The sequence below is a fragment of the Accipiter gentilis genome, chromosome 18 (assembly GCF_929443795.1).
Source record: "Accipiter gentilis chromosome 18, bAccGen1.1, whole genome shotgun sequence".
NCBI lineage: Eukaryota > Metazoa > Chordata > Aves > Accipitriformes > Accipitridae > Astur > Astur gentilis.
In genome coordinates, this window is record NC_064897.1 from 18440365 (window position 1) to 18462863 (window position 22499).

At 44.9% G+C, this 22499-nt stretch overlaps 1 protein-coding gene across 6 annotated transcripts in view; it reads left to right on the forward strand.

The window, feature by feature from the left end:
• Positions 1-346: 346 nt before the first annotated feature.
• The window catches only part of BICD1 (BICD cargo adaptor 1), a 176608-nt gene continuing 154455 nt past the window's right edge, over positions 347-22499 (forward strand). For all 6 annotated transcript variants that reach the window (XM_049822525.1, XM_049822531.1, XM_049822526.1 and 3 more), the window contains exon 1: positions 347-809. In XM_049822525.1, coding sequence (XP_049678482.1) covers positions 597-809 — 213 coding nt within the window. In that variant the 5' untranslated portion in view covers positions 347-596. The remainder of the gene's footprint in view (positions 810-22499) is intronic.

Consider the following 22499-nt stretch of genomic DNA (forward strand, 5'->3'; position numbering starts at 1 on the left):
GCCTGCGCCGCCGCGCTTTAAGGCCGGTTTCCCTCCTCCCTCCCCGGCGGGGAACGGCGAACCGAGGACGCCGTCGTCTTAAAGAGCGCAGGGGAGGGACCGCGTGGAAGGGAGGCGGAGGTGCCGGCGGCTCCCCGGGAAGAGGCGGGCGCCAGCAGCAGCAGCACCACCAGCAGCAGCAGCAGCAGCAGCATCTCCCCGGCGGCAGCCGCCGCCGCCGCCGCACCGAGGCGCGCTCCCGGCCGCCCCGCTCGCCTCCCCGGCCTCCGGCGCGGCCTCGCCGCCTCCGCGGGCAGCCGGGCGGCCCGGCAGCCGGCGCCGCCGCAGGGCCGGGGGAGGCGAGCGCGGCCTCGCCGCCTCCCGGGCGGCCGGGGGCGGAGAGGAGAGGAGAGGAGAGGAGAGGAGGGGGCGGCCCGCCCCCGCGTTCGGCGGCGGCTGCCGCAGGCGGCCCCGGCCCCCGTCTCCATCCCCGGCCCCGGGCCGGCGGCGGGGCCGGAGCCGGAGCCGGAGCCGGAGCCGGTGCCGCCCCTCGGCCGCGCCCGCCCCCTGGCTGCCTCGGCGGCGGCGGCGGCGGCGCGGCAGTGCCGGCGGGGGCTATGGCTGCGGAGGAGGTGCTGCAGGGCGCGGACCATTACAAGAGCGAGATCGAGCGGCTGACCCGGGAGCTCTCCGAGACGACCCACGAGAAGATCCAGGCGGCGGAGTATGGGCTGGTGGTGCTGGAGGAGAAGCTCACCCTCAAGCAGCAGTACGACGAGCTGGAGGCGGAGTATGACGGCCTCAAGCAGGAGCTGGAGCAGCTGAAGGAGGTGAGCGAGCCCGGGCTTTTGTCTCGCCCCGCTGCCCCGCAGGGGCGCGCAGCCCCCGCCGGCGGCGGGGAGGTGCGGGGGCGCCCCACGCGTGTCCCTCCCCGGAGCCCCGGGCCGAGCCCCCCCTGCAGGTGGGCGAGCCAAGATGTCCGGGCCCCGGGGCGGCTGCGGGGATTCGTGCCGTGGGGAGGAGGGGTTTCCCGGCGCCGGAGGATCGGCCGGCACCGCGGGAGCTTAAGGACGGATTACAGAAGGCTGCAACCCCCCCCCCCCCCCCCCCCAGCCAGCACCACCACCGCCCGGGGCAGTTTTCCCGGGAGCCGGGGCCGCGCTCCAGCCCCTGCCGCCGGGAGCCCCAACTTCGGGGAACGGGGCGTTCGCAGCGCCGGGGGGGGGGCCGCCGGGCGTTACCTGCATCGGCCGGGGCCGGCTGGGGCGGGGGGAATGAGAGAGCCCGTGGGGCGAGCGCCGGGCGAGCCGGGGAGGGAAGGGCTGGGGATCCGTGTAAACAGTCGTCTGCAGTGCGTGGGGGGGGGGGGGGGGAGACGGTTCCTTCCGAAGTTATTTATAGACCTGCTGGGCTCTGCCAGGGAGGGGGGGGTCGCTGCCGTTAAGGGGGGGGCGAAGTAGCCGTGCGATAGCCTCGAGGTCACCCCCCCACCAGTGGAAATTAAACTTCTGCGTCATGCTGGAAGGATAAGAGATTTGAGCGGAGCCGTGGGTTTGGCTTGTCTTGCAAAGGCGTTTTGGTAACAGCCGAAGTGTAAGGTGGGCGAGTGCTACACCTTACCTCTCAGCTTTGCTAAACATGACTCTGAAAAATCATCGCTCTTCCTCTGTTCGTCGTTAAGTGACTTGGGATTCATACAGGGCACGTACACGGGAGCCACAGAAGGGCTGCGTGTCCACACATATGCACCACTCGTAGCTCTACATTTTAGGGGTTTTTTAATACCGTCTTAGAATGTAAGTAATTACATATTTTATAAAGAGAAGACGAGTGTCAAACAGATATTCTCCCAAATGTAGAAGGTATCTTTTCGTTCCAGAAAAATATATTGCTGTAAATAATGTGCAGAAATTCTGTTCGGTTAGAAATTGTGAATGTATTCCATATTGAAGGAAGCCACTTAATAAACTTAGTATTTTAAAGAATAGATTCATATATAACCTAACTGATGCACTTTTAGAAGTATTCTTAATAAAATAAAGGTTTCATTTTACTTGCAGGTAAATGAGTTATGCTACAGACTTGGTTCAGTGTCCAGAAGAGTTGAAAAAATTATATTTTCAATAAGAAGAATAAAGCTGTTTTTCAGAAAAACCACTGATCTCCTTAAACTTGATCTCTGCCTTCCGGCCCTCCCCTCCTCCCCCCCCCCCCCCCCCCCCCCCCCCTTGAGCCTATGCAGCAGGCTCAGGACTTTGAAAACAGTAATCACAGGTTGAGAGAGAGAGATACATAACTTGCACTGGCATGAAGGCAGTGCTGTTTGAAATGACCTGGCAGTAATAGAGGAACAGAGTTAAGGGGGAAAAGTGCAATGCAATTTCTCGGAGGGGGGGTGGTGGTGGGGTGGTAAAAAAAAAAAGATAAGCGGAGCTGCAGCTAGCTGTTATCCCATCATAATAAGGTACAAAAGAAGACTGATCAGAAACCAGGCGGCACATGGGTGCGCATGGTCACAGATAGAAGGGATAGTGCAAGGAATTGAGTTGAAATTATTAAACTAGAGGGGTTGGTCAACAGAATTAACTGAAAACAAAGATGGGCACAAGTTCTCTTCCTGGTTACCTCCCCTCCAAGTAAATGGGATTGCATGCTCTGCGGCCCAGAATGTCTCCCGTGGGGCCGTGCCTTCATGCTGTGCCAACCACAGCATGGACACCGAGGATATCCACGGAGAGAGGAAGAAGTGAAATCCTGTAGCTCGCCTGATGCCAAGCAAGAGTGGAGCCTCTCAAGTTTCCAGTCCAGGCCTGGGACTCAATTCCAGAGCTCTCCTTAGCTTGCAGGTAGGGCATTGCCATCCCCCACCTAGACTGCAAGAGATTTTTTTTCTTGCTTCTAACCTTCATAGGAGAAACCACACTGATTCTTGCTGCACATGCAGCCCTGCAAAGGAGAATTTACTCGTATCCCTTCCTGTTGCTGTAATCTGTTCTCTAGCTTCTCTGTTACCGCCTCCATTATGACTGTTCTCTGAGCGCAGATCAGACTCGTAACTGTGAGACATAAGCGAATGGTGCCTCTGATGACGCTAGCGAGGCAGAATTCAGGTGGTTTGGGCAAACTGTCTTGTGGAGACTTGGGGGTGTAGATTTTGGGGCTGTAGGGTTCTGTCGGGAAGCTCTCAAAGTGGCAGAAGAAGTCCGAAGACAACTTTTCAATTAAGGCTCCATCCCAAATGTGTGGAGGAGGGTCTTTGTGTAACTTCTCCAGCAGGCCCTGCAGAGGATGTGCTGGACAACGGCCTGGGTGGACATCGAAGTGCCATGACTGACTAACGGGAGCCAAGACGACTCCCGGTATGTCAGGGGAGATCTGTGCTTCTGCTCTTCCCTCAATACACCTCCAGCCTCTCTGAAGTCGTATTAGGGTACAGAAATCAGGCCTCAGGTTTGCACTGAAGCAAACAGTTTATCTATTCACGAGGAACAGTAGGCGCAAGAGCGTGGGCAGGATTATGCTTAGGACTATTACCTCTCCTTCTGTGCACCTTCTCTGACCAAATTCAGTTACTGGGGTTGAATTTTATTGAGGCAGTTCTTCATTTTTTAACTGTTTCATTATTAAATTCTTGTGTTCTCTTGTTAGGAGCTCCTTGTATTTATTGCTCAGCAAACAGAGCTGCCCATCTTTAACTACTCAGTCATGGCTTAGCAGTCTAAGATCTAAAGTCTTCTTCCATTCTCCTTGGCAATTCAAAACTCCAGTGAACTTCAGCGGGGCCTTTTCCGTATAGATTGTAATACGGGGCCTCAGCTATACAATAATTTCCATTGTTGGAGGGTGAGATGGGAAAGTAAGGCCATTATAGGATGTTGAAATAAAAGCAAATTGCAATACATTACATTAAATATTAATACTTCTATACAGGATATATGCTATCCACCATGCAATATGAATTGTTTTAGTAACCTCTGATGTTTCTTGTGCTGTATTCAGAGGTCTCTCCTTTAGCCTAAGACTTTGATGTTTTGGGCCATGAGACTGATTTACGTTACAAAAACTTTGAAGTTTTAATCAGTGACTTAATAAGGACTTCTTCCAACTTAGAGCAGTTATTAACACATGTAAGCTGTCCAGGAAAGAGTCGAGACACCTATCAGCTACCAACCTTATGTTTTCAAAAATGAGCTGAATGGTAGGAATGTGAAAAAGTATACTCCGTTGTGTTGACTTTAACAGCTTTCATCATTAGGAGAGGGAGTACTTGTGGTCCTCATGCTAGGCAAGATTGTAGTGTTAAACAAAGCATTATTATTTTTAAAGCTTTATTAATTTTCATAGGGTGTGGGGTTTTTTTCAGTCTCTAAATGACGTTTCTGTGCCTCACTCAATTACATCTCAAACTAGTGGAATTTCGGGCCTTTGGTAAAAACACTACAGCTTTAGGGCCCCTGTTCAGAAAGTTACTTTAGCAGATGTGCCTTTTAATCTGCAGTCCATAAGAATGCAGAGAATAAGACTCGTTGCTATTAGTCACGGGATTGAAGGTAGCCTGTTTTCACTGTCTTGCTGAATTGGGAGTTTAATTACCAGCATATTTTATGGAAAACATTTTCCAGTGTTTTTAGTATCTGTGAGTCTTACATGTTCTGTAAGGATAATCGTTGTTAGTTTTCATTCTTCTAATGAAGTGTAAAATGGCTTCATACTGATCTTCTTGCCTAGGCTATCAGCTGTAGCTGACCCTGCTTGAGCAGGGCGGATGGCTGAGATGATCTCAGCAGGTCCCTTCCAACCTCAACCATTCTGTGACTCAGTGATTAGTTACTGTGCACTGGGGGCCTGCAGTGTTTTTAAAGGGGAGAAATACCACTCACATCCCGTCATGATAGAATGGGGATGGAAGGCAGCTTTGGTGTCCAACTCTGCAAGACATTTAGGCATGGGAAATCCTAAGCAGAGATTTCTCTTTGGGAATCAAATAATGAACATAGCAGCTGAGTAGATCCTCAAGTCCCTCTCCTTGACTCGCTCTCTGACTGACTGATTTAGGCAATATCTCACTTGGCTTCTTGGCTTTTATGTATTTCATTCTATGGAGACAAACTCTCCTGCTGAATTATGCATAGCGCTGACTATCTGATTTCCAGGTTGAAGATGCAGTTTGGTATTTGCTTTACTTTAAACCCAGTTATCCTTGGTAAATTATTGGAAACCAGGCTATTGGTGAGCAGCCCTATCTTTGGCAGGTCAAAAATTCTTGTTTTCTTTATGTCACAGAGATGTTGTATCAATTATTACGAAATGCTTAGTTTACTAGCAGGACTTCTACAAACAATTCTTGGTCTGTGACTGAGAAGGGGTTTTGAGGAATAGAGCTGAAGGTCTGTCTGGCAGCTTCTTTTCTGTTCTGCTCTTCCCTGTACTACTTTAATGCAGGTGACCCAAGCTCCATCTCCCCTCTCTTCTGACACAGCGCTGCCCGTCCAGCTCCCCCACTGTTCACCGAAGCCTCTTGCGTGCCTGCTGCCGGAGTCACCTCTGCTTCTTCCATCTTTGAAGTGTGCAGTTGGTGGGACTTCTCTGGATCCAAAAAGGGCAGAAGAGGGGGAGACTCCTTAACCCAAATACAGCCCTATTAACCGGGGATTGCTTTACACACCTGTCTGCATCACAGGACGCTTAGAAAAGTGTGAAGCGGCTCAAATCCCAGTAAGATGTTCTGAATTCTCCCCAAATATGAATGTATCCCAAATATATAACCTGGGAGCGTGAACTGTTGCCATGTCAGTACATCTTACAGTGACAGCATCTGTGGGCTGGGGCCGGATGAGGCTGAACATTTCCAGCATCTCATCCTGATCTCGACGCTCTGTCCTTGGTGTCTATTCACGTCATGTCACTCCGAAAGGCTGTGCTGCCTCGCACCCAGCTCAAAGATGAGGAAGGGCAAGGGTGAGTGAGCTGCAGACCTGGAGGGACAGTACTCGGATGCTCTCTGCAGTGTTGGCTCCTCCAGAGCCCACCTCCGTCTGTCTCTAAGGCATACACTGCTAATGGAAGAGCAGTTCCTTCGGGGAGGTATGCTTAGAAGGAACGCCTGAGCAAAATCAAGCAGCAGCTTGCAAAGCTTTCATTCAGTTATTACAGGCTGGGGGCTGACTGGCTGGGGATCAGGTCTGTGGCAAAGGCTTTGGGGATCCTGGAGGACAGCAAGCTGAACACGGGCCAGCAGTGTGCCCTGACGTTGAAGATGCTAACAGCATCCCGGACTGTTATTAGCAGAAACGTAGCCGGTAGGTCAAGAGAAGTGATTATCACTTTCAAATTGGCACTTATTAGACCCCATCTGGAAAACAGCATCCAGTTTTGGGCTCCCCTAATACGAGACAGACATGGATAAACGGGGCTGAGTTCAGCAGAGGACCACCAGGATGGTCAAGAGCTGAAGCACTTGCCCTGTGAGGAGAGGCTGAGGCAGTGAGCTTGTTCAGCCTGGGAAAGAGAAGGCTGTGGGGGACCCAGCAGCAGCTTGCCCATACCTACCAGGAGGTTACGGAGAAGGCAGGGCGAGGCTTTTCACAACGGTGAATGGTGGGACAACAAGAGACAACTGACATAAATAGAAACTAGAGAGGTTCAGACTGGATTTAAGATAGAACGGTTACCCTGTGAGGACAAGCAGTGCCACGGGTTGCCCAGAGAGGTTGTGCGGTCTCCTTCCATGGGGGTTTTCAAGCCCCAACTGGATACAGCCCTAAGGCACCCGGTCCGAGTTCAGAGCTGACCCTGCTGTGAGCAGGAGGTTGGACTAGAGAAGAAAGGAGGTAGACGGCAAGGGACCTCGACCAACGCCAGGTCTCTGAGGGTGCCCGCTGTGCCTAGTTAAATTCCAGTAGCAGCTTGCTGTGAGTTACCCAACACATAACAGCGTGCTGCCTGGAAGCAGTGACCATTAGCAGAGCTAGAGCCTCACTTCACGCTTGAATTTCATTTTCTCTTGCTTGTCATTAAGCCTGCATTGACCTGAGGTTACTAAGGGTGTAGTTTGATGTGCTCATCTCTAGCAAGACAACCCTGCATCTCCCTTTGTCATTCCTGCCCCTGTTCTGGCTCTCGGTTGTGCGACTGTTTATACTGTCACACCAGGGTAGAAAACTGACCTCAGTTAAAAATAACCGAGGAGGGGGTGTATGCTGTCTGTGACCCAGATTGGTTACCTGAGCTGGTTCACAGTACGTTCCCGTAAACTGTTTTAGCCCTGTATTGCCAAAAAGTGAGCGTGAGGCTGGGAATCTGTGCTGAGGAAAGAGGGGGATGGGATGAACTGCTTAAACAGGTACTGATGTTAAAAGAGATGCTCATCAAATTATGGCAGGATTGCTTCCTCTAAGAGGAAATTAATCCGTGCATTAGCCTACAGAAAACATAAACAGGTGAAATAATCTTAGGGGAAATTAGGGCTATTGTTGGAGCTTTGGCAGCATGCAAAGAAAAATGTAGATGAACCTTTTTTTCCTTTTTTTTTTTTTTTTGTTCCCAGGGACCTGTATTGCCGGTTGCTCTCAGTAATTGTGTTATATCCTTATGAGCCAGTACAGATAAACATGTGATTTTAGTCTTAATAGCCATCCCTTAAACAATGATAGTCAGCTTTAAACTCTGGGGGCTCACATACTCCCAAAATAATCTAAATAGAGTTCAATTTCTTTTCTCCCAATACTTAAATTTACTTTCACTCTTTCATCCAAGAAATCTAAGCAATCCCTCTCTAATCTGAGGGATTCTCGTTGAATCAATCGTCTGGGTTGAATTCCTCAGAGGTAACTGGAAGTTGCAACTGGATTTTATGTCATGGAACAGTTAATTTTTTGTAGATTTTCTAGAAAATATTGGATTAGTACCAAATCTGAAATGACTGAGGTGTTAGTGGGTGAGCCAGGCGTTATTATTGTGAAGTACTTCCTGCCTAAGGCTCGAGAATGCAAAATTAGGGCTCACTGAAGAGATTTTAATCTAAAGGGCCACATCTGGTTGGAATTAGGCCTTTTGTAATGGATTAAACAAACTAATTTGCTACCATCTTTTCACCTTCCTTTAGGTGAAACATTTTTGCTTCCCTTAGGTATTGCATTGTGGATTTTCTTTCTAAGGGATGTGCCTACAGTGTGTGTGCACAACAGCAGTCAGATCCAACACCTGGCTTTGTTGAAAGTGCAACTAGGGGCAAAACAATGGCAGAGAAAGTCAGATTTGGCATAAAACAGTAATTCGTGAACATTCAGCATGGTAAAAGGAGGAGCATTCTCAAAGTCAGATGGATAGAGTAAATCTGCACCTGGGCAACTTTTATGTACCTTATGCAGTTGGCAGTTGGAGGAAAATACATGCAAGACCATACATTTTTCTGGCTGTATTGAGGGCTTCTAGAAAAAGAGCTTTCTTCCTGAACAACCTCTCAGTTTTTCACATGAGCTCAAATATGTTCGTTCTTCAGCACCTCATTTTCTCTCATGTTTTCGCATTGGTGTTTTGTTCAGCGTATGGAAAATGAGAATAAAATTTGATTCACTGCTTGTTCCTGCATCCCTCATGGCTTTGCTACGTTGTAGGGCTTTGCTGCACAGTTGCCTTTGCTATGGATTTCCCTTCCATATTTGTCTGATACCTGAGGGGGTAATGTTTAATTCAATACAATTCTGTACCGTACATTTTTTCTTTGGGATGATTTTAATTTCGAATGGCAGAGACTGAAAAGCATGCATTCGTTTCTGCTGAATGTGGCGTGACTTTCATAGCCTTGTGAACTCAACACCACCCTATTTTATGGAGGAGGAGAGAGGGTATTTTCCTAATTTAGAGGAATTGATATGTCATGTAGAAGCATGAATGTGCCCTTTGTCCCTTTACCCACTTGCATCACTAGCAGCAGATGATTATGAGGAGAAACCAGCAATTTTTCATACTGTACTCTGAAAGCAGACCAGCTACAGATGGAAGTCGTTAGGACTAGTCAGAGGGTGAAAAATGTATCTCAGCAAGGGCAGGTGCCTAAAGCTGAAGTAAGCAGGTAGAAATAAAGCTAGATTGCAGATTAGTGTTTTAATGGGGACTTTACTTCTCTGTGGAAAGTAGCATTAAAAATAATTTCAGGATTATAATATTTGTGTTTCCGAATTTCTCACTACCAAAGTTTAATTAACTTAATAGTTACAAGAAAAAGAAGGCCACTGTCCTAAATCTGTGGTTTTGAGACAGGCCTATGAAAACTATTAACACCAAAAGACTTTCACTAAGACTGAAATTGGTCCACTCCTGTTTTCTCCAACTCTCTTGTGGTTCCTCCCTCTCTGCAGCCCATCATTCTCTGCCTCTTATTCTTGTATAGCATTTGTCTCCTGTCCATGATGGTTTATGTACTTTTTAAAATCTTTTTTTTCAGTCCTTGCCCTACATCTTAATTAGTGTTGATGTGCTGCTCTGTAAGACATGGAGCTGATTTTTTATATATTAAAGACCCTTTTTGTCATTGTGTGAATGTAAGAAATATGGCCATTTGTGGCAGACGAGACCTTCCATACTATGCTCAGATATTGCAATCACATGAGGAATCCTAGAGATACCTAGAAACGTTGTTTTAACATGGGCTGAAAATGAAGCAGCAGAGGATTTGTCAGCTCTGCTTTGTAGCAGCCTCACCATTAAAATCATCCTTGGAAAGATCACTTTTAACATAGCTTTAAAATTGGGTTGGCTGCATGTGTGCACATAGAGAAGATACCTTTTCACAAGGTTTTGCAAAAATAAATACTTTTTTAAAAAATTATTGTATAGTTTCTGAGGTTGTTTATTTATTGAACCCCAGACGGGAAATTGATGCCCGGTGAGGTTAGATAATGCACTCGGTCCTTGTGATCAGCGCTGGGAGTGGGACCCATTACCCACACGGTCGTGCCATACCTTTTCCATCGCTCTCGCTCCCCCGCATCACACCTAATTTGCCTCTGTGCTGTACAGCTGTGTTAAATCCATCTACACAGCAAGTAGTTTTCCAGTGCTAGCAGTAATATGCTTAACCAAGAAGCATAAAAGATGTCCTCGATGATCAGAGGTAGTCATCTTTCAGTTCAGTCAGTCACTTCTGGGGACATTTCAACTAAATTATACAAACTTCATCTTTCCTTCCTGTTCTTTTTTGTCTGTGTTTGTTTATTTTTAATTTTGTGATCTCTCAGAGTTCACAGGTGACACGGGGTTAGCAGGGGCAATGCCATGCCTTCAGTATGCACTCTGGGAAGTTTATCTGCACCAAACAGCCTTTCCTTGGTTCCCGTAGTCACTCTGGGTGGATTTAAATGTTTGGGTACTGAGAATGAACTGTGAAGTGCTGTTTGTCATCACTGACTAATGGCTACATCCACTGAGGGAAGCTGGGAGTTGTTAACAGTTGCGGTTTTAACTCCTGTTTTGGATACTTAGAGGAGAACCAGCTCCTAGTAGTTGTAAAGCTCAGATAGGAAGACGGAAAAGGATTAGCAAGTATAAAGACAGGAATTTGGGTCAGGCAAAAGGAACAGGTGGCTTGGTGAAATAATTCATTTATAAAAGCTTGGCTGTTGGCCAAACATGAACACAGCATGATTTGGATTTAGTCTTGCTCAGGACTGGAGTCTTGTCTACTCACATCCACAAGGATGCCAAACTGCACTGAATCCTGGCCCCGTACTTCCAGCAAGACAGAGCTCTCGACCTTTTTGGTATTTGAGTTTTAAGAGAGCTAGAGCATTTGGTATGGGGGTACATGGAGAGTTCACAATTGGGTTAAACTGTCTGTGTAGACATAGCCTCTGGTTCTCAATTTGATCGCTAATCCAGGATACTTAACAACTATTGTCCAACTTGAGTCTCTGATTCCTCTTATTAAAAATGTGCTCGCAATAGCTTGTAGTTCGTGTAATTTGTGGTATTAATAAAGACAAGTTGGGTTTTTTTTAAGTGGGTGGGAAAAGTTTTTCTCATACCCTGAATACCTCATGGAGTTTTTACGAGGCGTTAAAAGGTTGCACTGTTCTGGATAATTCCAGGTGTCTGCACAGCAGTGGCAAACATGGGGAGCTTGTCCGAGTTTAGTTGAGGGGAACATTTTCATTCAGTCCTTTCTTTCTTTGATAACTGCGTGTGATTCCCACCTACAAAGAAGAAAGGTTTTATTTAAGCATCAAGTGAAAAGTGCTGTCTCTAACAATAGACCCTATATTCAGGATTGCGCCTCAGGGTCATTTATAGCAGGTATGACTTGAAGACTGACGCTGAAGTCCTGGCTACATGGGTAAGTCAAAGACAAAACGGGGCCATAACTTAACTTTTAAGTCTGTGCCCACCACCTGCTGGCAAACAGCGCTGTCATCAAGATGTAAGTGATAAAATGTGTTATAAACTGAGAATTCAGATTTCTTCCCACCAAAGAAGGGAGAACTGGTGTTAACTATCATTACTGTGTCTCAAACATGTGATCTTATTCTTGCAGTTTAATGAATTGTCATAACTCTGCTGAGCTTCAGCAACTGATTGTGTGTGTGCAGTTGGCTAGCCCCAAATGTGTAAGGGCAAGGTAAAAAAAAAAAAGCAACCCGCAAAAGCCAGCAGAAACCTGAAGGAAAGAGTTTTCAGCCGATGTGTCGTCAATCCACAGTAAGCTAAAAACATGCACTAGATCAGTTACTAATCCATAAAATCTCAGTCATAAATCTGGGTTCTTGGTGACAAATTTTTAAGTAAAAGGTAAGGATATGGTAACAAGGACTCCTCTGTGAAATAAAGTGTATGATATATAACTATATATAAGAGAAACAGTGGTTAGATGGAATATAATTGTCTCTGTATACCAGTATGGGAGATGGAGGCACGTGATGTCTGTTAGGAGTGCATTACTTTGGGCATTAGGTAATTTCATTTCTTGGGCATTAGGTAAGTTTTTATTTTTTCTGCCAGTTAAGGGCTGATGGTTGCCATCTGACAATAAAATTTTGACTTAAGATGCTGTAAGCTCAGCTGTGTAAAAATAGCAAGTCTGGAACAACACAGTTGAGCGATAACATTTTTTTCCAAATGTGCTGAATTTGAAGTTACAATGATGCTATATATTCTTAGATGCTTACTATTCCTGAAAGAAAATCCATATTAAAGTGATAGAACTGAATTATCAAATTTAGATAACTGGAAATTTGGATCCTAAATGCTGTATTTTAGTTATCATGGAAAACATTGGGTTTGCTTTATTAAGCAGGCTTAGCAACCTCGTATTGAAACCTGTATGACTTTCTTTTTGCCCACATACTTTGAAATTACAGATCACACTTCGGATACACATTTACACTCCTGGCTTTAAACATTTTTTGCTGTAATCTATTTAACTGCTTCATGATTTGTGGTTTCATGTATTTTCTGTTGTCTTGCTTGTGGAGAGAAATTTATTAAAGAACAGAAAATGCAGTAATGCTTTGAGTATAGCTTTAGCACTTGGTGTTTGAAAAGTACTGTACTCACTATTCCTCAGGCTGACATTAGAGACATTCAGAGTCATGCCTGTGTTTAAGGTTGTTGAATTTTCTTTTGTAGCAGATTAGACTGATGAGAAGACACTTCAATCTACAATGAGCATATAAGCCTTATTTGGGTATAAATAACCCTTTCCCTGGGTATAACAGGAAGAGTTGCAGTCAAAGACCATGCCCTGTACACTTCTTATTCTGTGAAGACCTCTTACTCGCAAGATTCTTCTTCAAATGTGGCCCCTGGTTTCTTTACTGGTGAGAACTAGAGTTAGGCACCTGCAGCTGAAGCTGAGCTGGGTACTGACAGTTGCTGCTTTCTTGCTGTTACCCAAGGATCTGCTTGTTAATTATTCCACTCTGAAGAACTGGGTTTGGAAATGGAGGTCCTGAATTCTGCCCCAAAACCCTGTGGCAGAGACTATCCTCCTGCCAGGTTCCTCAACTCAGCTGTTCCCTTAGGAAAGAAAGCAATCTGGTTAAAAGCGAGAGGCCTCTATTTCAGTCTTTTATCACTTATTTTTTTTAGCAGAAAGCAATCTACCACTTGAAAAGGAGTCCAAAATCTGATAAGAGACATTTTTAGGAGCTTGCAGTCCAATGCTTTGTGCCGTCTGTGGAGAAAGGAATTGCAGCTTCGCAAAAGTGACAGCGTTATGAATAGTCAAGCACTTACCAGAGCCCTGGCACTGGACGGATGCAGGGGAAAAGCCAGAGGGAGTGAGTCAGCATGACCTTGGCTGCTGCCAGAGGGATGGGTACCGCATCCAGCCTCCGTGGTCATTGACATTGGTTGGGGTCTTTAGCGGGAAGAGCCTGCGGTGAAATAGAATTCACTAGAGTAACCAACGCGGGTATGTTTCTGACAGGTGTCACGTATATAGTAGTTATGGAAGCATCAGCATAAAACAGTTTATAGTTATTAAAAAGTAATTTTGTCAGTAAACAGGTCTAGTTCTTTGTTACCCTGTGAAAGAACGGACCCCGCTCTGTTAAAGCAGAAACATTCTGAAAAATCAAAACACTGCTTATTTCATGAGCTGCTGTTTTGCCTACTAGGTTTGAGCAAGGTGGGATAAATTGTTATTTATTGCATGACAGTAGTACCTGGGGATTCTGTGATGCCTGGCACAATGAGTTTCAGGCATCAAATAAAAGGTTAGAGATTTTACAGTGGAAATAGACAACCTTGTCAGGGATTTGCTATTAAGCAATAGTAAGGGGAATTTACAGATGAGTAGTGGAGGCCGAGAAGCTGTGGATGGGTAGGTTGTTCAGCTACGGTTTCATAGGAAATCTGTGGCTAAATCACAAAGAAAACAGGTTTTTCTCAGATCTAGTGCAATCATTTATCTTCCAAAGATCCTTCCATTTTAAAAAGCTGGTCAACCAGAAAGCCAAAGCAATCAAGTGCCCTATGCTCACTGACCAGTGTGTGCACTGGCAGTACCTCCCACTGGTGCCAGTGTGACCAGTAAGGCCATTTAGGAATGGTGTTGCTGGTAGTTTTGCTACTGTAACACAATCAAAACTTAAGGAAAAATGAGGATGACAAACTTACGGACAAACCTCTTTGGTTTCTTACTTCATTATTTGGCAGCGTTTCAGTGGCGAAGCCCTTGTCATTAGAGACCATCGGTAGCTCTTCGCCTGCATCCTTCCCCTGTGGAACTGCCCCTTTGCCTTACCATCCTTCTGTGGTCCCTCGCCCACGTACTCTGGTGATCCCAGGGCACATGGAAAAGCACCTGGAATCCCAGAGCACATCACCATTCCTCACCCCCAGCTGCCCCTTCTGCTCTGTCGTCTCCCCCCTGGAAGCTGACTGCTCCTGGCTGCCGTCCCACTATTTCTAACAGTCTTCCTACTCCTTCCCACTTATCCCTTTCTGAACCATGACTCTTCTCTGCTGTGACTGAGATTTTCACATCAGCATTTACTAATCCCTACAGCTGTTGAAACGCTTCATTTTTCTTTGCTCTTTCCCCACATCGAGTTGTTCTTTGCAGGGGAGACCAAATTCCAGCCGCCTCTCCCTGTGAAGAATGCATCTCGCCTCTCCTCGCCCACTGCCTCCGGGTAGCCTCACCCCACAAAGTACCCCTTGTTCCTATTGCTGCATGGGGAAAAGTTAAATGACATACTTTACTGTATTGAGCGCTGGCATGTGGGATGCCCTTTATCATGAGAATATGTGGGAAATCTTCATTTAAATCTGTGAGGAGTGACTTTTGCAGTTCTTCGGGAGCTCGAGCTGGCTAAAATTTCACAGAGCGTGTTGAGCGCTAAATCGGGCTTCTTGCAGAGCTGGCAATGGTTAATGTGGAGCTTGGACTGGGAGTTTGTAGAGGGCGAGCTCTGTGGGGCAAGGCCTGCGCTTGCCCTCCTGTTTGTATTGAATGTAACACAGTGAACCTCTATTCTTGTCTGGGACAATTAGGTTCTATGGCAATATGAGTAATTAATAATAATAATGGGGCCTCTTCTGTGGATGGGCTGTTAGAAATAATTTCCTTCTGCCGGTTGCTTCTCTAGAATGTGGTTTTGAACTTTGAGATCCTGAAAGAGATAATCGAAACACAAGCAGCTGTCACAAACCTTTAGCTTTGTTTGTGTAGGCAGTGGTGAAAATTGCCGAAACTAAATGGTCAGATGGCTCACTGGTTTGTACATCTTTTGTTGCAGCATCGAGCTCTTATGCAATGGACCCTTGTTTGATTAAAGACCCTTCTCACCAAGAGGGGGTTTCAACTGTCGCTATTTTTAATAAAGGGAAAAGAAGCAAAGCCATGCAAAGCAAGCCATTGATCCCCCGTTGCTCTGCACCCATTTCACTTACGGAGCACTCAGAATTAGCTGTGCCGTGCACTGCCAATGCCCTGCCATCGGGGTGATCCAGCTGCTGCAGCTGCAAGAGGTAGGCTCTTGTTTCCAGGTGTGGTTTATGAGATGGTGGTGACTCTGAATCCTGCCTTCACCCATGCGGCAGCTAAAGGCAGGATGAAGCATTTGGTTGCTTTGGTGTGTCACGGTCCTTCAGCAGCCGTTCTGCATCCCCTCTGCAGGAGGCGCGGCGTCTGGCCCACAGGTTGCCATTTGGCTGAGCCTAGTGAGTGGTGGTAGTACGACGTAAGGAGCGGCGTAACATGGGTCCTCCTGTCCACACGGTTCATCGAGGTCTGAAGGCTCCTTCTGTCCATCTTCTTCCCCATACGTAAGGGAAGCTGAACTGTAGAGGCCTTCAGAGACCTCTTCCACAACCGTCTTTGCAGCCTTTGTCGGAACTCTGCCAAAAAAGGCGTTAATGACTCGGAAATTCAAAGTTAGGCGTCCAAAAGATAATTTATTCCTCCAAATATTTTACTACTAATAAAAAACGTATTCCTTCAATGAACGCAAACCTGACTTTTTCAGGAAGCTGACAGCTGGTGACATGATGGCGAAGATGAGTATGACTGAGAATGTCACATCGTAATTCAGGGTTTTAGAGTACTGTGTTCCCAGTAAGCAATGTAAGAATGCAAGTGTCCTCAGTAGATTGTTGCTAATGAGCAGGATAGTAATTTCTGAATTTTTTTTTTTTTTTCAATCCCTGTTCTATTTCTGCTCTGGTAACCATAGTAATTACACTACGGTTTTGTGGTTTTAATCTATCCATGACCAAAACCTCCTCTGGTGACCAGTTTGTTATTATAAAGATCATGTTGTGGCCTGCAGCCAAAGGCACCGGTACTAATACAGAATGTGATTTTTATCTGTTCTTATGAGGTATGCAAAGCCAGGTACAGCAAGTATTTTTTCAAATTTTTTTAAATAAAAATATTGGGCTCCATCACAACGCTGTGAATTATGATCTGAATTCTCTGCTACCGCACCTCTCCTGAAATCAACAGAATTATGCTACCAAAGAATTTGGTCCTTCGTAGTGTTAAGTCACACAATTCTAATAGTGACTGTCATGATGACGTTCCCAGAACTATAAGGTATTTTGATGGGACGACTTGACAGCATACTGGAAGCACTGGTGACTCAGTGTCAGTGCTCTGCCTTCTGAGTCAGAAATGAGCTGGTGCCCCAGCAGTGCAGTTTGTTTTTTGTGTTGTTCTTATGAGATGTAAACCCATCTGTTTTCACAGAATTATTACATATGACATTTTCTGAAGGAAAATTAGTATTCTTGCTACTTTTTTGTAAATTTAATGTCAAGATAGCTTACCCTTGGCTGTCTGTCTTTACTGAGCTGGTAGGAGACATTAATCACCTTTGCAATCTTTACCCTTCAGTCAAATTTGGTCATAATTAGCCAACAGATTCCAAGTTTTTAGAGGAGGTGAGACTGTAAGAGCCCATAGGAAACAGTCTAGGACTTGCTGTTTCTGGTTTGCCCTGGATAGTTAGGTGTAAATTTGTGTTACTGAACTTGAGTCACCTTCCATGCTGCAATGCACCCTAGTGAGGTTTAAAGGCAAATGTCTTTCTCATTTTCAGGTTTGGGATCCATTTGCAGAAAGGAGATTTTCTTCTATGATAGTCGTGAGAAGGCTTTTTCCTCAGTGCCGTGTGGCATGAAAAGGGCAGCGGTACAAGTGTCAGCTTTGACAAACCAGGCAGCTTCTTACACTGGAACAGATAAGAGCAGAATCTGGTCCTCATGGCTAATCGAGAAGTTGTGCCTTTTTGCAAATGTTAGCTGAAACATTTAGCTAACATATTTTAAAACTACCTCCGAGTGGACAAATGGTCTGCCAGCTAAATTCCTAACTCTGACATAAGAAGGAAACGTAGGCACATCAGTCAGTCCCCAAGTTAATCTCTCATTAGTATGTCACAGTACATCTTTCAGAATCTGTTCAACATAACTTGAACTAAGGGACCACCAGAAACATTGTATAGCTAGTCTTTTTCTCGAATACCTATACCGAAAGTTATTATGAAAATACTAAAGAAGTCTAATTTTAAATTGTGCGAGCTGGGGGCGGGGAGCGGAGGAACATCTATGTTATGGAGTTCGTGAAAGATTATTGTACAAGGTATGTCTGAAACCCACTGACTGTAGAAGCAAACAGGGATAAAATGTGCACTTCAGAGATCCACTTTACCTCAAAAAGTCTCAAATAGGTAAGGTTGCTTTAAGAGTCTTATAGACGCAAGGCCTTTTAAAGCAACGTTAAGTTAGCGAAGAAGTGTATGGTCTTGAGCAAAGAGCTCCGGGTGGCCCTCCTTGAGCAGGGGCTTGGACCAGATGACCTCCAGAGCTGCCTTCCCCCTCAGCCACGCTGCGAGTCTGCGTAAAGGAGTTCTTAAAGCTGGCTTCAGAACTCCAGGTGTACGTGTGAAATCCATGGAGGATCTTTGCTTCTCCATTTGAATTCCCTCATCACTTTCATAAAGATGAAATAAAGGAAAGTAAAGCAAGAGATCAGATTTATAAAAGGAGCGTCTCACCACAGAAGGCTGCACAGTGGATTGTCCCCAGCAGAATTAGCTTTAAAAACTTGTGGAAGACCTCCTGAACTAGCTGCAGCTGGGATATAGGTGTTACATAAGCACAATACATTCCTTTGGTTTTGTTTGTATGATCTCATTGCTAAAGATTTGTTTAACCGTTTCTTTGATGAAGTGTGCTGGGCTTGTTATTTTTCCTCTTTATCCAGTTATAAGTGTAATCTAAACATGAAACTTCTACAAATGCAGGCCTCTGATCCCACAGGAACAGACAATATTAAGAGGGTAGATAGATACTCATGGAACAGCAGGACCCCTAAAATGTACATCCTCTCCACCGAGCTGCGCAGGGTTGTATCTGCCATGTCCATAAACTGAGATCTTCTGCGGGGTCTGTGAACCACGACTGCCAGGAGCAAAGGGAGAAAAAATGCAGAATGTTGGTTCTTTTTCCCTTAAAAGCAAACAACAACAAATAAACAGCAACTCCCCTGTGCTGTCTGTATGTACAGTGATTTATAAAAGTATATAAACATCATCAAGACCTGGAATGAGGTGGCATCTTAAATGAATGTAAAAATCATACTGTTTGCAGCAATGACGGCTGTATTTGTGATCACAAAAATTTTGGCTGTAATGTAGAAGTTAAACTTGCATCTGTAACTGGCTGAAATGAAACAGTTTCTAAATTAAGTTTAACAAAAATGGCAGTATTTCCTTTCAGTTCCAATGGAAACCTTTTTTATTTCCCAGGCTGTCTCAATTTTGTCTACTTATCTATGTCATTCAGAGTAGGCAGGTTTTTACCTTCTTTGTAACAGAGGTGGAAAGTAGTTTGAAAAAACATGGGGGGGGGGCAAAGTTTGCAATAATTGTTCATCTAAATCTAAAATATGATTTGTATGTTCTGCAACAGATTTTTTTTTTTTTTTTTTTTTTTTTTTTTTTTTGCTTTGGCCATAATTTCCTGATTTTGGCCATAATCCCATAAAGTATTTCTAAAATATTTCTCCTGTCTGAAAATATTTTTATTGACTTGGAATGAAAGTGAACTGCATTACAAGATTTTATTTTTTATGATAGACTTCATAAGATGTGCAGGTAAATGTGCTCTGTAATCTATGCAACAGAGGAGAAGAAAGCAGCAGAAAAATAGTTGTAATTTACAGTTGGTAAATTGGACTGCCTCTGTTAGCATCAATAAACGCTGTGTTGTTTCATATCTGCTGAAGATCTCATCCAAAATAAACTAATCAGTTATTGTAGGCTTTATAATATTGACATTTTAGTAAGGCATTTCTAAGTAAATATTACATTTCTGCATAGTGTTGTATACCTGTGGTAATTACCCTGGATTGAAGAAGTCTTCTTCATAATTTATGAATGACACAGACATTCCCACAAGTTCTGAATGTTGAAGTCTTTTATTACAGGTATACGCAGACAGTCATGAAAAAGCTCATTTTAAATTCATATGGATTCAGTATTGCATAAAGTGACAGTTTTTAGTGCCAAACACGCAATGAGATGATCAGGGGAATATGCCTACATGTGTATGTGAAATCTGGTGGTGGCTACTGCTGCATCGCTGAACGCCTTACCGGAGGTGAAGTCCTTTGTGTGCTGCTACGGCCGGGTCCCCCATTTTCTGGATGAAGCAATATCTAAAGAGCCGTTGAATTTTGATAGCATTTTTTCTAGAGAGAGCACCTCAGGTTAAGAGGCTGGTTCGATGCATTTGAAGAAAACCAGGCTGACCCAGTTTTTCTGCATGATTGGGGTTTACAGGAATGAATTTACGGCAGTCTAAAGAGACCAGGTATTCTCACTCTCCTTGAAATCCCACCAAGAGAGCACAGGGATAATTAAGGCTGCAGTCATACACGTTACTCCTGCCGTCGTTTTACCAGAAGAAGGGATTACTGCCTTTACCTATTGATCTTCCCTTCCTCATTCCTCACTGTCCGCTACCAATTGCATGATTGCTTCTTAATGCAGTTCTGGAAAAAGAATGTGAAAAGTCAAGTCTACAGCTCTTAATCACAGCGTTTTAGTAATATTGTGTGGAAAAACGTAGGGGATTCCTTTCTTTATGGGCTTGGCATAGCAACAGGATCAGGCGAGGTCTAAAATGGGCTGTAAATAAGGGAGAGGAGGTAGGTCTCGAGGGGTGGTTACGACAGAGAAGCCGTGTGGACCCTGATTAAAAAAAGCTATAGATTGATCCTAAGCAACATTCAAGGAGCTATTTCCCTGGCTCAGTTTTCCCACCAGAGCTGGTTAACTGCTGCTTTGATGGGTATGTTTCCAGTGCTCTGCGAAGTCAAGGGCAGCTGGTGTTGAAAGCTGGAGGCAGTCTGTCTGGTTCGGCTGTGTGTCCCTGAAGGCTGGGCCAGCCCCACGTAGGGCCAGCTGACAGCACGGGAGCTCTGATTAAGGCTGTGCTTTGGCTCGGGGTCTGTTTTGTTTATTCTGGAGGTTTTTGCTGCTCCAGGGAGGCTAAAACAAATACATAAACAATTCTGCACTTTTGCAGTAAAGAAATGAGGCAAAGAACTCCCAGCCGCCTGCTCTGCTCCACTTCACCCTGCCCGTGCTGAAGGGATGCTGCAACGGCCGGCACCCGCGCTCGGAGCGTTGGCTCCTATCGCAGGTGAAAATGGGTTTACACTAATGCAGTGGGTTGTAAATTTTGCTCTCTCTTGCAGGGAAGGTTGTTGGGGTTGCCTGCTTTTTAGTGCTGGAGTCCTGGGGCTTTTAAGAAGGTTGTGCTGCTTTATTAGTACTGGAACCATAAAGACCCATCTCCCTGTAAGAAAAGAAGTAGGGGTACCCAAGGATTGTGGTGGAGCACGGATGTTGTTTCCAGCTGGGTAAGTGCCAGAGCAGTAGGGGTTAACTGGGTGGGATGCCTGTGGAGCAGCCTGGGGAGTCTTTTTAGGGCTGTGGCTTGTGCTTACCTTGGGAGAAAATTTTTCATTTTTATTGGTATGTTTTTATTTGGCTTTGTATTGTTTGCCATGTGGCCACAAATACTCCATGTGCAGGCTGCAGGACTGTGGGAACTGTCTAGTCCTCTGGTTTTTGGGTTTGGTGTTTTTTGGGTTTTTTTTTGTTGTTGTTGGGGGTTGGTTTTTTTTGGTTGTATAAAATGTGCTGCTTCTGCTGCTACATCCTGGAAGACATCAGAATCTTCTCAGCCATGTTTGGGTAAATAAGGTCCTGAATAATGCTCGTTCTTCAGTTCTACAACTGAGTAGTTCAGCTGTGGAAATGTAACAGAGGTGGTAACTGAGCTGCTTGAATCCTTTTTTCGGAGAGTGTTTGGGAAGTGGTGAACTCAGTGCGACTTTCACACCTATTGGCAAGGAGTTGGGAGTGACATTTGGAAATGTCTTGGTTTTTCTGCTATACTGGTAGCTCTACCATACAATTCTAAGAACAGAATCCTCAGATGTCACTTTTTTCTATCCTCTTTTCTGAGGGGAAGAGAGGTGGTAGTGGAAGAGAAAAAGACTTGGTAATTCAGCACAAAAGTGTGCCTTTATTTTGGCTGCAGCCTTGGTTGATCCCACAGGCTAACCAAGTGTCAGACACATGGTAGAGCTGAGAGAGAGACCAACTTCTGTGCTTGTTACCTGAGAATTTAGTGATGTTTCGGTGTCAGGCAGTGCATTATTTGAACATTCATAGCCTATTCCACAGGAATGAATGTATGAAACTTAAGTATTTTGATGGATCAGTGTTTCCTTTTCACTTTCCTTTCTGTGTTTTCCTGCCTTAATCCGAGACGTGAGGCTTCTGTATTCCATCGGGTGCTGGATGAGTTGGTCAAAGGGACTTGAGTTTAATGTTTAGTGTTATGGGTTTAGTGTTATGTATCTCTGCTTGGCTGACCGAGGAGCTGGACACAGCTGTCATTTCATCATTGTTGGTCTTCAAAGAGATTTCAACTGATACTTGAGGATGAAAAGTCTGTTACAGTCACCAAGTAGTCTTGCTTCTTCAACTTTTTGTATTATGTGTGGCATGATTACATTTTTTTCTGCCTACCTGTATATATTAAATATGTAAGGCTTGCCTTAAGGGCAGCATATGCTGCTAGGTTTGTGATGGTTTCTGCAAAAGAAAACAGGAGTGAATGCTTACAAATATTTAGAATTATTGCTTAGCTGCAAATCTCTGTACTGGTGGCTCTGATTAAATGGAAAATATGCTGAAAAACTGTTTTCTGGAGTCATACAAACACCTAATTTTCATTAAAAAATTAATTGTTCATAAGACAGTATTCATAGAATGATATTACCAGGTTATGGCTCTGTCTCATTTTCCATTTAATTAAGCCTGTGTTTTAGACTAGTCTATAGCAAAGCTCTTAACTTTAGTCCTGTCCTTACTATTTGACTGCATGTATCAAACTGCTAATAGAAACCTAAAATGCAATTGTTCTTTCAAATTATTGTTTAGATTAAAATGTCAGTGGGCACTATGAAGACCTCTGACACTGGAGGTATGAATTAA